The sequence below is a fragment of the Mastigoproctus giganteus genome, chromosome 14 (genome assembly GCF_048544385.1).
Source record: "Mastigoproctus giganteus isolate SK-2022 chromosome 14, ASM4854438v1, whole genome shotgun sequence".
Taxonomy (NCBI): domain Eukaryota; kingdom Metazoa; phylum Arthropoda; class Arachnida; order Uropygi; family Thelyphonidae; genus Mastigoproctus; species Mastigoproctus giganteus.
The window spans coordinates 58317082-58332185 of NC_143588.1; the positions used below are offsets into that span (position 1 = coordinate 58317082).

Below are 15104 nucleotides of genomic sequence, written 5' to 3' on the forward strand. Positions count from 1 at the left end.
GTTTCGGTATGTGCAAAGAAGTCAAAGCAATTAACTAGCAATAACTTAATAGTTATTTACTTATTATGTACGTAAATAAACAATCCTATTGGATAAACAGTGGACATTCGCAATGAATGTTGGGACCGTGAAAGAAATCAAATGAAAATCCATATCTTTATGTATCTTTTTTAACCATTTCGACAATCTGATGCTATAATCTCCAAAGGATTGTAGTAGTAGCAGTCGTTATTTGGTTTTTAGGAGCATTAGCAACTAAGGCCATATTGCTCCTGAGATATGCGGTGGTCATTCCCTAACCTTTCCGTGTCCTCCGTAGTTGGTGGTGACGGGCTCGAACCCCGGTCTAATCAAGAAGCGTGTGCTACGCACTGCTGCTCCTGCAAAGCCTGGCTACGGAGGCGCCAGTAGTAGTAGTAGTAGTAGTAGTAGTAGCGGCATTTGATGCAAGAAAGCAAGTGTATGAGCTTATGCAGCATCAGCCAAAAAAAAAACAAATCACACCATTCCCTCCAAATGCCTGTCCAGTTCCTCCTTAAATTTATTCAACCTATCAACTTCCACAACGACAGATGGAAGTTTTGTTCCAGCAATTAACCACCCGCTGGCTAAAGGCAAATTTCCGCACATCTATTCTACATCTGTCCTTTCTTAATCTGAATTTATGCCCCCTTAGGTTCGTAATCTGAACAAGTGGAAGGATCCCATCAGAATTCAGCGTGCTCAACCCATTCAAGGCCTTATACACCTCAATCAGATCACCGCGCAGGTGCCTAGTCTCCAGCCACTGCAATTTGCACAACTTTAGCCTCTCTTGGTAAGAGGATCCCTTCATTCCCGTCACCAATCTTGTTGCCCTTCTCTGTACACGCTCAAGTAAATCAAGTATATCATTGACAAAACCCCATGACCTGCCCTGGCAGCATGTGTGCATTGCTCAGAAAACTTCATATCTGCCTGCACAATTACTCCCAGGTCTTTTTCATTTTCTACCACCTTAAGTGTAGTACCACACAGTTGGTACGTTTCTCAGGGGTTACTTCTACCCATATGCAGTACTTTGCATTTGTCAAGGTTAAACTTCAGTTGCCACTTCTTAGCCCATCTGCCAAAATTATCTAGATCATATTGCAGTAGCACACTGCCATTACGGTCATTAACAACCCTGCCAACCTTTGTATCATCTGCAAACTTCGACATTAAGCCTGATATACCTTCATCAATATCATTGATAAATACACAAAACAACAGTGGACCCAACACCGAACCCTGTGGGACTCCACTAATAACATTAGTCCAAGAAGAGCAGCACCCATTGATTACCACCCTCTGTCTTCTCCCACTTAACCGTCCTTTTATCCATTGTAGCAACTTACCCTTAATACCATTCTGCTCCAATTTGTACAGTAATCTTCCATGCGCAATAGTGTCAAAAGCTTTCCTGAAATCCAAGTATATGATATCAAAATTATTTTTTGCATCCAGTTCCTTTGTAACCACATCATAATATCCTATCAAATTTGTCAGATTAGATTTTCTCTTAACAAACCCATGCTGTGTGTGAATTATTGCTGCAGTCTTGTCTAGATGATCCTGCAATGCATCTTTATCCATTGTCTCCATTATTTTACCAGGAACAGAAGTTTTTCTTCTCTGCGTTTTTCTTCAAATTTCAAATTACCGTACTAACTCGCATATTTTCCCCAAATTACCGTACTAACTCGCATATTTCCCCAAATTACCGTACTAACTCGCATATTTCCCCAAATTACCGTACTAACTCGCATATTTTCCCCAAATTACCGTACTAACTCCCATATTTTCCTCTTCTAATATCCTAGGATGGAAAACTGCAGCATTATAAAATGCAGATAACAGAGATTTAAGAACATATTTTATTTGTACCAGGGTGGTCTGTAATTACCCGTGTCACCCTTCGATCCCCTTTTGTGAATTGGGGATACATTTGCACTTCTACAGTCCGTGGGGACCACCCCTGAATCCAAGGATGCTCTCATAATTATGGCTAAGGGTTTGCTTAGTTGCTTTGCCACCTCCTTTAATATAACTGGATAGATCCCATCCACCCCAGGTTCTTTTCTTATGTTTAACTTCAACAATTTCTCCTCCACTTTGCCTCACCTTCTGCCATTTTCAAACCTTAATAACTCCTCATGTGTGAATGTAGATGCAAAATACTCATTGAGTTTGTTTGCTATCTGAGCAGGATCATCAACAGTCGAACCATCGATGTCAAGTGGACCAATCATATTCAACCCCTTCCTTTTAGAGTTTATATAAGTAAAGAAATCCTTGCTGTTTTTCTTAGCATCTTTTGCCAAGGATTTCTCGTAATCTGCCTTCGCCTGCCTAACCTCCTTTGTGACCTGATTACAGACTAGTTTATATCTGCCATATGCTTCTGAGTCGCTTGATAATTTATATGCATCCCATGCATTTTTCTTCTCTGTTACGAGTCTCATTAGTTCATTTGATAACCATTTTGGCTGAAACCTTGAACAATATTTCTTAATAGGTATGAAACTTTTAGTAGCTTCCACGATTAATTCCTTGAATGCTTCCCACTTAGAATTTGCTGTTGGTAACATCATCAGTTGATCCTACTGTACAGAATTTAAAAACTGTCTGAGACCACTGTACTCACTTTTGCGGAAGCAAAAACCCTTTCCTTAACCCCTGATGGTAATTAAATCTTTAAGTAAATCCCACATCAGTACACTGTAATCACTGCCACCTAGTGGTTCTTTTATCTGCAGATTCTTAATACAAATGTTACCGAGACCAAAAGATAATTTCAGACATTCTACTTTAGGAATATTAGATCATAACATTCCCATGCGCATAGGAAGTTCAATTGTCTGTGTTGTACGAAGTGGATTTGGATTATGGCCAGGCTTATTAATAATGAAGTGAAAGTTTGAAATTGCTGGCAAGAGATCAAGCACAGAAGGAACAAGTCTGAAATTAGAACATACCAAACAACTTCAAAAGTCCTGTGTTTGGAAAAATATGGCATTAATATCGGGACGCGTATTTGGCAGGCAGACAAACAAACTGGAAAAAAATAATCATGATGATAGAAAAAAAAGAGATCAGAGATAAAAATACTAACGGAGATGAAATGAGAGAGATATAAATATAGAAAGAGATGGAAAGAATGGCAAAAATAGTTAAAAAAGCAGTAGAAAGATAAACACCAAAATAAAAGGAATAATCATATCCATATGCCATATATATAAAAGAGGAAACGATATAATTTACATATAGAGTGAAAAATAAGAGGAAAACAAACAAAGCAAAACAACAAAAAACAGGAAAATAAACAAAAAAAACCGGGAAAATAAATAAAATAACAAAAACAGGAAAAGTAAAGAGAAAACTGAAAAAAAAACAACCACCACGCAGGCAAGATAATACAAATACCTACGTACACAGAGGATTATTCAAACTTGTCTTATGTTGTTCCAGTGAAAATTAATATTAATGGGGGGGTAATTATTTATTCAGTGGATAAAAATTCTAGATAGTGGAAGCGTCATCGGAAAGTTACGTAACTCTGAGCATCCTGGTTATCGCATCGCCACTTTCCGTTACATCAATCCTCTCGCTAATTCTTCACACTTGTACAGCATGCTTCCATATTTCTGGCCAAGCCTGAATCTATTACATGTGTCAGAAAAAGTCATTTGTCTTTGCATTGATCGATGCTAACTCCTTTTCTTTCCCCCCGACTATAAATATACACGTAGGCATAAGTCCAAGTTTTGTTTCATTTCCAATTTTCTGCTGCAACAACACTTAGCTGAGTCCAAGAGAAAAGTATAAAACGCAAAAGGAAATACATATAAAAAAAATAAACTTTGCATTATTTATATTGGAAAACATCACTGAACTTAGTGCTCAGCATGTTCATAAATATGTAAAAGTTCTACCGGAATACGTGTGTGAAGAATTACAAGGAGGGATTTTTGGTAAATATCTGTACCTTAGACAAATTTTAAGAGTATTTTGATCAGTGCTGTTCTTCTTGGACAAGTTACGACTACCTCGTGATTACCTCATTAATTTTGATAGCCCACATAGTTAGCCATCATGATGACAGCATCAATTGAAGGAGTTATTATTATTATAATAAAAATATGGTCGCCATCTGCGCATTCCGGTATCCGTTAGAAAAGAAGGGACCTCATGAAATACTGTCCCCTTTGCACAGACATCATGTCTGCAATAAACACCAGCAAATGGGGTCGCTTTAGTGTTATTTAACCTGGTGGAGATGTCTGGGATAACTTTTGATAGCTGGCTTGATTCCAAGACGGAATCCTGCCAGATCGGACAATCTAATTGCAAAGTTACAGCATCTAGACAAATGGGGAGGAACAAAAAAAAAACAGTATTTTAAAGGACGTAGCAGAAAGACATTTCAGGAGCTATAAAAAGATTAGGAAATTCTTGATATTAATTTCAGCTATCAGTCAAAGTCACTGTATACCTCATGACATCATCAATATTGCGCCATAACTGTAACAGAATATGGCATATGGGCCCTCGTGGATATAAGTACTGTCCACACTGGGTAGGAAAGGACTGAGTTCGAATTTCGTCAATAATGCGAGGAATTTTTATGGACTTTTCAGAACATGGGTTAGTAGATCTCAGGCGAGGGTTACATGGTTTCTGCTCCCGGGAACTCGGGTTTTTCGTCCAGCAGACAGGCAAAATCGACAGAATACGAGCAATTGATAGACACTAATAACGCCTCCTGGCCTTAGCTGCCTTGGCGCTTAACACACGTCTGGAATATGGAAAACAAGAGACATTATTACAAGGATCTATAGGTTCAACAGAAGCCATTTTGACAATAACTGTCTTAAGATTTCCTTTTCCTCATTGAAGACAGAGTGGATCGTTCTTGTCCTCGAGAAGCTATCTTGTTTAATTAGGGTCATTTGTCGTCAAAAAGCATCCTGCAATTACTGTTAATAATATTAGTTGGTGGTCCTTAACGCTGTTAACACCACTAGCGACACCTGTCGGCCTCAACCATTATCAAGTTTAGAAATTATCTTTTATAGCAGCTAAGATTGAGTAGGTCATCATCAGCAAGCGAGTGCATTCATTTACAATGAAGGTAATCTTATTTGCATCTTTAGGACAATTTAAATTCTTCGTTTAAGTTTTTACAACCCAAAACACTTTATAAAACAACGCAAAGTTATTTTTAATCAGCAACTTATAATGCAACTATTAATCAAATCATCTCAGAATGTTTGTTTTTCAGCTTGCAGCTAATCTCTATTGATATTAAACAGCTAGTTGTTCAATACGCTGAAAAGGGCTTTATATCTCTGGTAAGTCTTTAAACTAAATGGATGGATTTCTTAAAGAGAGAAAAAAAAGAAAGAAAGAAGCACACCCAACACAAAAGGATGTCAAATGGTGATAAGCCAAGATCAATTTTTCACTTCAATAGACTCAGCAGGACGAATTCCTTTGAAAAGGCTTTCCATATACAAAAAATATGCTATTTGTGGCATCCTTCTGTGACCCGATACCTACTCATTGTTCAGCATAAGAAGTGTGTAGTTGTAAAACAAGATCTCATGCTTTTGTGCACAGACTTCTAAAATATAAACACTTCTTTCTGTTTCTCAGCATTGACAGACATATTGGATTGGTTTTCTGCAGCTCTTCTTAAACGAAAGAATACAGTAAGACAGCGTTTACATTCTTCTGAATCAATGTTACATTTGTTAAAATACAAAACTTCTCTAATGCTTTTCATAAAGGTTTATAATCGTCAGTTGCTATAAACTACCGCTAGGGGGCGGTTGGATCGGGATGCTGAACAAAAAAAAAAAAAAGTTAAACACAGCAGGGTGAGGAATAGTCTGACTCTAGATTTTATAATATCGCTGCGTTTTTCTTCAAATTTCAAATTACCGTACTAACTCGCATATTTCCCCAAATTACCGTACTAACTCGCATATTTTCCTCTTTTAATATCCTAGGATGGAAAACTGCAGCATTATAAAACGCAGATAACAGAGATTTAAGAACATATTTTATTTGTACCAGGATGAAGATCTAAAAGTTACTTAGAAAATATTTTTTTTTATATATAATTCTGTTCTTAAAAGCAAGAGCGTATTAACCCTCCTCCCACTTCTTCCCAACTTGCATAAAAATTCTCAGAGTCAGTGTATAACAGAAAACGAGAAGAAATTTCCCAAGATATGTATTCGGATCATGGAGTTTATGACGCCATTTGGACCCAGCATTCCTCGCTAGCCAACATTTGCGTCCTCTCCTATAATTGCGCGCAAATAGCTCGCATATCTCCGTAAATTGAATTTTGTCGTCTGTCTCGGGAGACGTAGGAATCTTCCTTCTAAATGAAAAATGAAACGAATTAAGAAAAGACTTTAAAGATGTTAAAACTGCAAAATCTTGGCTGAGAAGACTTGTTACTGAGAAAGCTATAAAATTGTCTTTGCCTGCAAAGTAGCTTGGTAACAGATGCTACATTTTAGAGCAGATGGAAATTCTTCTGAGAAAATTCTATTCGTTTGCATCTTAATAACAGTAGAAGACGAAGTGTTCTCAAAGAAATCTAAAACTCCACTTAAGGTGTCTTCCCAACTGAGAATTCATTAAATCCAATGGTTAAATGTAATTTGACGAATCCATTAAATCCGTTTGTAAATATAAACGTCCATTTCTTTGGAATTTCATCCCGAGTTTTGTCTATATAAAAACCAACGGTTGTACTTGAACTTGCTTCTTTTATCTCCACCATGCCCACCAGCATCTTATCGGAATATACACCCTTTATGAATGTCACAAGTGGAGTATACCTGAAGCATATCAAGCTCGTAAAGAAAGGTAGTGCCAAAGGAGATGCAATAAAACTTCAACCAGACATTAAAAAAAAGTTAAGGGGCGCTATAAGAAGAGCCTGTGGACATAAGTTTGAGATAAGGAATCCAACGCATTCGTATGTGGCCATAATGGTCTGCCCAGAGGCTTGCCTTCTCTTAACACAACAACAAAAAGCCAAAGTTGTGACGTAGCCAGAAAGGTAATATTCTGAATTCCAGCAGTATTTCTTTAGGATATTGTAAGCAACAATTGTGGAAGGCCAAGGCTTTTACCACTTACCAACAACGATCTTTTTGGAGTCTCTTTAAAAAAAAAAAGGCGACTATTAAAAGTGAAGTTTTATCTTCCAAATCGTTCTGAGGCTTTCGATGTCTTAAGAAGGGGGAAATCAAGACGTCTATCGAACGAGATGCCAGAGACGCCTCTCTTCCCAATTGCTGGCGTTCATCGAGCCACAAATCTGTGCCGCTTTGGCTAATTACCAACAAGACGACGATCTCCTCAGCTATTGACGCCATGAATAGAACAAGAGAGTTAAGTGGGATCCAACTTAATTAAAGAGAAAAGCTGCAGCCTAACGCGCAGCCACCTACCGTGAGAAGAGAAAGGTGCGATGTCTATAAATAAGAAAGAGATTTCATCCGAGATTCTAATTCTAGAGGACTTATTCTTAAACTTCCACAATGTATAAAATGTAATCAAAGTCGCTTCTATTTTTTAAGCCTAATTCTCTACAGCACCTGCGCGCCCATTAAGTATGGAGTATTTAAAATTAGATCGAGTAAATTCAATTAATGATTAGCGCAGTTTAGTCGGTTTGTGGTGATGAGTGGCGTTTTGTTCCGGGTACTCTGGAAAACGTATACGGTTTAACGAAAGACGAAAATGGTTACAAATTTTCCGTTCACTGAAGTCTAAAGGGGGCTACTATTTCGACAACTCGCCTTGGAACTCATCTTCTGTATAAAATTTGTTTTTCTTAGATTAAAGGCTTCTGGATGTTGGATTTTATTTTCGAGCATTTTGATGAGAGGCAAAGATTGAAAGAACAACTTGCGTGGCAACAGGAAGCCACCACTTCGGAATAACTACACTGGTGGTTCAAAAAATGGGACAACAAGAAGAGCCAAAAGGAAGTTCTTAGGACTAAGGTAAAAACAGAAACCGTTTTGTACTCACCCATTTCATCGATTGTCGGGGTCATCCGTAAGGTCACTGCCACGAGCACCACACACATCAGGAGGATGAAGGAAGCCACGGACATCACCACCAAACTGACGATCCTTTGCGACCGAGTTTCTCCGCTCTCCAGTTCTTTCTCGGCCTCCTCGTCGGTGGTCCCCGCCGGGATTGGGGGCAGAGCTTCCCCTTTGCTCTCCTGGTGGGGTTCCCAGTTTGCTACGGCTGCAGTGGACGCGGCACTGCTGCTGCTGTGCCGACTTCTCTGGACCGGGGCCGACTCGGACTCGTTGGTGGTGGTGGACATGGAGTGTCGGCAACGGTGGTGCCGGTGGTGGTGGTGGTGATGACGGTGGTACCGGGGGTACTCTTCGTCCGTGTGAGATGATTTCCGGCTGCTGCTCACGCTCGAGCCACGAGAAAACCTGTCTTGCCGCTCCCTAATCTCCCTGAGTGGTCGTCGAGGTAAAGTTCGACCCTCGCTGTCCGACGACCCAGCAACGCTACTCCCCCGCCTCCGCTGCGCCCTTCTGGTCCTTCGGAGGTCCTCATCGGGACACGACACTTTCCTCTTGCTTCGTCGGCCGCCCTCTTTGGACGAGTCCTGAACCGAGTGTCGACGCCTAGACGGATAGGTGTGAGCCACGGGCAGCAAAGGGTACAGCGAGCCCCGTGTTCGCTTCTTGGCGCTCGTGCCTACCCTCAGAACCACGCCGTCTTTGATGTGGCTGCCCGGCGGAACCTTTGACCTGCCACCGTCTCGACCCCTCTGCGAGTCCGCCATAGGAGACGTTTGTACGATTCCGCACAGCTGGTTGGTCGCGCGGCTGGATCCTTTTGCGGTAGCCCATTGCCGCCGAACCACCCCTTCCCTCTCCCCGGATCACAGTGACCCCATCACGAAGTTCGGGCCGCCCCTGGGTGCAGACGCGAGTTCCCTGTCCATGCACCGAAGATGTTTACATTTCTGACAGGCGCTAGAATGAGGCACTGAGCACGAGGGCCACGAGGACTGTTCCTTTCCCACCGTACCGCGCAAACGAAACGAAAACCGCGACAGCGCATGCGACGGAGAGCCCACGTACAGGCGAGGATAACGATTCGGAACGATAGTGTCAGCGGCGCCCCAAGAACTTTCTGCTCGCAGATTAATGTTTGGATAAGACTCGCCGAGAGTAGTCACGGCTTCGAGGAGGTCATCGTTAAGATCGAGAAATTTATTCCCTCCCCCTCCCCTCTTTATTTACGTCCCTTGCCACACCCGAGATAGTGCAGATCCCTCGAACACTTGTACGGGTGGGGGAGGGGAGGGAGGGGGGGATTGTACGTCTACTGTACCGGTAGTTCTCTGCATACGATGAACTACGTCTGTCACCGATCACTTCTAAACGGGGGGAAGGGGGGGCGGCTAATAGCGCGTGCAAAAATAAGAGAGTAAAAGAAGTTCCTCAATCCCTCTCTCTGTCAGTTTTCCTAATTCGAGCAGAGGAATTCCGAAAACCTAACTCAGAAATAAACTGCATTTATTGAAACAAATATTAGTTTTAATTTCTATCACTCTTCTTAATTAATTAATTAATTTATTTATTATTTTCGTGAAATATAGTCAATGAACAGACAGGCAAACTTTTTTTTTTTTTTGCAATTTAAAACTGTAGTTTAACGTACTGCCGACAGAGGGCGCTGATGGCACGGCGTGTGTTCTCTGAAATTTATATTTTAACGCATTTAGGAAGAATGATGACGTCACTCTCTTCGTGCATCTAGCGTGAGGTTTAGGGTTAATGAAGAGCTGCAAATGCACTCACATTACACAGTCCAAAAGGGATCAATAGAGATTAGAGACGCGATAAATTATTCAAAGCATCTTCCGAGTTATGACATTCATCAAAATTGTCCCAGCTTTAAGTAGGACTCGATGAAAGCAGCGCCTCCTATAGGGGAAACTGAAAATATCCTACATTTGACGTTTATTTTAATACGAAAAACGGTAATCTTCTCCACTGAACCTCTTCGTGAAAATCCCTTATTGAACTTCTCTGTCTTTGTCGCGTTGGTGATCAATTATTTTGGCCAAATCTTTAATCACCTCTGTGGTAACAACACCCACACAAAGCGGGCCGGATTAATAATGCGCGCAAGATGGTAACAGATCGATCAAAATGGTAACGCGATTAAATAAATTTTATCAACAAAAGCAACAGCATCCAGACCGAGTTCATTGTGAATAATGAAGAGCGTCTTCACTCTGCTAATTCGCTTTTCTCTAAAACAGCCACGCTAATCATCGCAACCTAATTAAGTCTCGTTAGTTCCCATGTGTAGGTCAAGAAACACGTTGCGATAATTCTTTACGAAATTGGGGGGCCCCGCTTCACTTGGGACAGCCTTTAACTGAGGATCAATAATTTCTCCATCTATTGGGAATCCTCAGAATTAGTTATTCACTTCTATACTCCTTAATCTTTGCCTGTACAGCATTATCTCTTTCTAACCTTTAATAATCTTTGTTAATAATTTCAGTGTATTTAAAATTACTGAACATTTACAAAGTTAGCAAATTTAAACTGCAAATGTGTTCTTGTAAGTCATTCACCTAATAATATCCGTTAAACTATCATCTTGTTATCATATATATAAACATGTGATGAGCTGTGGACGTCCACAAGGCGTATCATTGCTTAAATTTTAGAATCACAAAGGAAAACTGCGTATTTTACAACTGCCAACGCCTAATTGCCACCTATTTGGAATAGGAGTCGAAGCTTTTTTTAACGATCGTTATATCAGAAGGGCGTTATATCGATTGTTCATAAAATAGCATTAGGTTAATGAGAAATTGGCCTGGACTAACCACGTAGGATGTTATAAAGGGTCGCTATAAAGAGCTTCGACTGTAATTAGTAAATGCATTTTCAGGTATTTACAACTTTGTTCCCCAAATGGACTATTTGTTGTCTGCAATAACTCAAGGAGGAAGGATCCTTAAGAGTCAGCTTTGATATTCAGGCTTCCAATAAGGAAAAAAATACTGGAATTATGAGGGAATTGTAGCTCTACTTTACACCACCAGGGGGCGTTGTAGTTAAGTATTTAAGAACCAGATTTTGATATTCAGGCTCCCAATACAAAATAAAAACCGTAGTTACAATTTATGCCACCAGGGGGCGTTTTAGTTGGGTATTTAAGAATTAACTTTTGATACTCAGGCTCCCAATACCAAAAAAAAAAAACAAAAAAAAAACCTGGAATTATGGGAAATACAGTAGCTACAGTTTGCACCATCAGGGGGCGCTGAAGTAGAGATAATAAAACTTCCTAAAAAAGTGGATATGTTTGCTTAAGTCTGCCCACAGCATATCACTGGGGCCACCATGACACCTAGTGGAGAAAACCAGAACTATGCCATTAACAACCATACGTTCTCAAGAACATTAATTCAGACTCTTGAACAAGCAAGCCAGGACAAGTTTATGATCAGCCATGGTCATTTGGGCTGTCTATCAGATACCGCGTGAACTTACAAAGCACCAGTACTGCATAACCGATAAAAGACATTCCCTTAATATACAACGGCTTGCTTTTTTTTTTTTTTTTTTTTGGCCATAATAACCGTAATACATAAAAAAACGAAAATATTGGAATTTAATTAAGGGAAAGAGCCTCTCCCTTTCAAATTTAGGCAAACAGGCCCAATGTTAGTGATTATTGATCGATTGCTTACGCCGAACAATGTCTTCAACGCTCTGCTGATCACCCTCAATAGAAACGGCTGATAAAGCCACAATTTCTATAGATACTTCTTGCGCGGGGATATTCTCAATTAAATGAGCAAAGCGCCATTAATGCGTCATCCTATTAACCGACTTCAAAGTACAAAAATGCTCATTTCTGCATCTTCTACTCGACAATGGTCCATTGTGACGTCATCAAGCACAGCCGAAATGTCACGTATTCATTGGATACTCCCTAACAGACGAACTACATTTCTCTTTTGCTGTTTAGCAATTAGCCAAAAGATTTATGATGGCAGTAGTTAAGCAAAAAATAATTGAAAATTTATTAACAACTAAGTTAATCATTCATACGTCGTTTTTCGTTTGGTCCTAACAATTAACGCTAATAGTTTGCTAAATAATTTGCATACAGACATAAATGAAAGGCAGAGCTGAATGAGACAGTTAAGTCAACACTACTCCAGAGCAGATTTTTTTTTTTAAATATTTTTCAAACTTTTCATAAATTCCTGTTCGGTTTCTCATTAAAAGATAGAATCTGCGCAAAATTAAAAACGCAAAATCCGTTAACAAAACGAACGCTGCAAATGATTTAAATTCTAACGAATTAATAAAGAAGATAATTAGTAATTAATGAACTGTCCTTTCAAATGAATTTCGGAATATAATTAAATTTAACATTTTTATAATTTCCTGGAGAATGTAAACAGAATTGGCGAGACTGATTTAATGGTGGACAAGTGAAGAAACATAAATTACCCATCGTGCAATTCGCGCCCACCAAACGATGAAATTTGCAGTCAGTTGCAATCTGGGCACGAGGCTTGAGGCGCGCCAGAAGTAAATCACGTGAAATCGTTTGCAAAGATAAATTGTGATTGGAAGAAACACTTGAAGGCAACAAATGCGAAAGATATTTTAAATTTGAATATGAATTACGTCATTTATTAGAATTAATGCTCGCGTGAATCAAAATGAAGTTCTTTACTTGTGGTATTTGACTTCTTAATGGTATTCCTCTTGACACCATTATTTCTTCACTGCTTCTACGCAGGCGCAATCATCTGCGCTACAGCCACATTAATAGTCTTATTTGATCCACACTCGAACTCCATCTGTAAATTGTTTTCCTTTAAACTGACAACTTTATGTATTTCTCTCTACTACTTATTATTTAACTTTCTGTATCCATCCGCGTTTCTCCCATGATGCTTTACTATATTTGTCTTTTATTTATTATTTTTTGTGTATTCTTAACGGCCATAGATATTTATTTCTACAAAGGCGAGTTCATTATGGCTGTTCGAGGGGGGGGGGGCTTCAAATTCTTGGATTTTTTTTTCAATGATGGAAAAAGAAAAAGAAAGAAGTCCAATTCCTAGAAGTTAGAATTTAATAAATTAATCACGTAAGACGACAGCCAAATCGATGGGCCTAAGAAAAGGTTTAGAACGCTTGAACTTTTCTTACACGAACCTAGAGAACCTATCAATTTTTGTTTAATTATTTTAAAATATCATCCATTAAAATCAGACAAGTCGCGTTAACCTACAAGGAACAATTAATGGCTAAAACAGCCAATTGTCGACATAAAATGTGCCGATTGCACATTGGTCTGGCGTGTGTTCAATCGAGCAGCGCGTGGTATTATCCCACTGACTGGTTCAGGTTATAGAAAAATTGGAGTGACAGGCACTATATGTATTTATGTTTATTCCCTAGAAATAATGCCAATGACCCCAAAAGGACCTAGCAGCAATCACCCTCCTAGAGAACACTTACATAGAACTCCAGAAAGCCACGATCCTGAACACCTGAAGGATAGGCAACCACCCTACCATCTGGTACCAGTATCCGTTGCGGGATGGAAAATATCCCATAAGGAGAAAAAAATCATACAAATAATAATGATGATGACGTCACTAAACAGGAAACTGAGTAGATCTGTTGCTCTTGTCAGTATTCCGAAACAAGCAAATAAGCATACAAGACATTTAATGACAGCACGCCTGGCCAATGAACCATCGGTGCAGTTTATGCCGAGATCGGCTGCTGCAGCTGCTAAACAGTCTCTTTGTTCTTATTTATAAAACAAGAGCGAACATCCTCTCATAAACTTCTCAATGATTTCATCTCATGGTTGCCTGGTTACAAAAGCGGGTAGTCGCCCATGCGCGATGAGCAAAATATCCACGAGTATCCAATTCGTTTTCTTTAGCTCGTCTGCTTATTGTGCAAATATCCATAATATTAATTGAGCACAAGTTGGCCAAAGCTAACGTTACCCTGAAAATAATAAGTAACCAAGAAAATGAAATCGGGCAATTATCTTTAAGCACGTGCAAAGCGTTTTATCTTTCCTCAATTGAAACTTAGCCATGCGTAGTAAAAGCACAATAGTTAATCGCTTGCACGTTCCTGCAGAAGTCAAACGGCTGCTGTTTACTTACAAGCGTCCACATTCGCGGCAGACGAACAATTAATTGTAACAACACTGTGCAAGAGGCAAGTGTCACAACTGTAACTAACGCATTAATCTTTCCACGCGCTCACCAATATCTGTGCGTCATCAGCACAATTTACACATTCTGACGGAACTCGCAATAACTGTTTAGCTGTAACAATGCAAGCACGTGATACATTGACTCCATTGTTCAACTTCCAACGCTCTGATAACACAAAACGAAGTTTTAAACTTTTTTTCCCACCTGATGAAGGTTTCACACAATCTCTATCGAAACGTCTCGATGCTGATAATTGAAAAAACTGTTAAACTATCCGGCCGCGCTGTTTATTTTAATATTTTCTGTTGAAGTGGAGGAATCTTTAGGAGGAAGGAAAGCCGCGTTGATGAGAGATCGCTAGATTCTGATCGTTAACATGTCCCGCACGCACGAGCAGGTAGAAATGGCAGCCATTAAAATTTAAACTTATGCAATAAATACCGCAGTGGTCGCGACACTTTCTTTAAACCTATTAAGTAGTTAGAGATTCGGGCCATAAATTTAAGACGAATACTCCAACTAGGAAGGATCCTTCAAACAGCACAGCGTCTTTGATAGCTTGGCAACCCATTCTCTCGACTTCAGCGCGTATATTTTTATAAACTAGCATTGCCGATTAGGGATATCTCCTCTGAGCGCGAGACAGTGCCAAAAAGAAAGAAAAAAATCTTTGACAACTCGAACATTCTTCACCCTAATAGGTATATCCTCCCCCCCCCCCTTCATATAATGGAATCAACCCAACGACTTCCCATTTTACGAGTAAAGAAACTGACAAAGT

The 15104-nt window shown here is 39.7% G+C and overlaps 1 protein-coding gene across 2 annotated transcripts in view; it reads right to left on the reverse strand.

Moving 5' to 3' along the window:
* Positions 1-15104, reverse strand: part of LOC150075149 (uncharacterized) — a 231786-nt gene that overhangs the window by 136858 nt on the left and 79824 nt on the right. The window contains exon 1 of one of the 2 annotated variants that reach the window (XM_090388738.1): positions 8083-9100. The exons of the other annotated variant lie outside the window; for it this stretch is intronic. Within the exon in view, the coding sequence (XP_090244864.1) occupies positions 8083-8866 (784 nt within the window). The 5' untranslated portion in view covers positions 8867-9100. Of the gene's footprint in view, positions 1-8082; positions 9101-15104 lie in introns of those variants that run through there. 2 annotated transcript variants of the gene reach the window in all.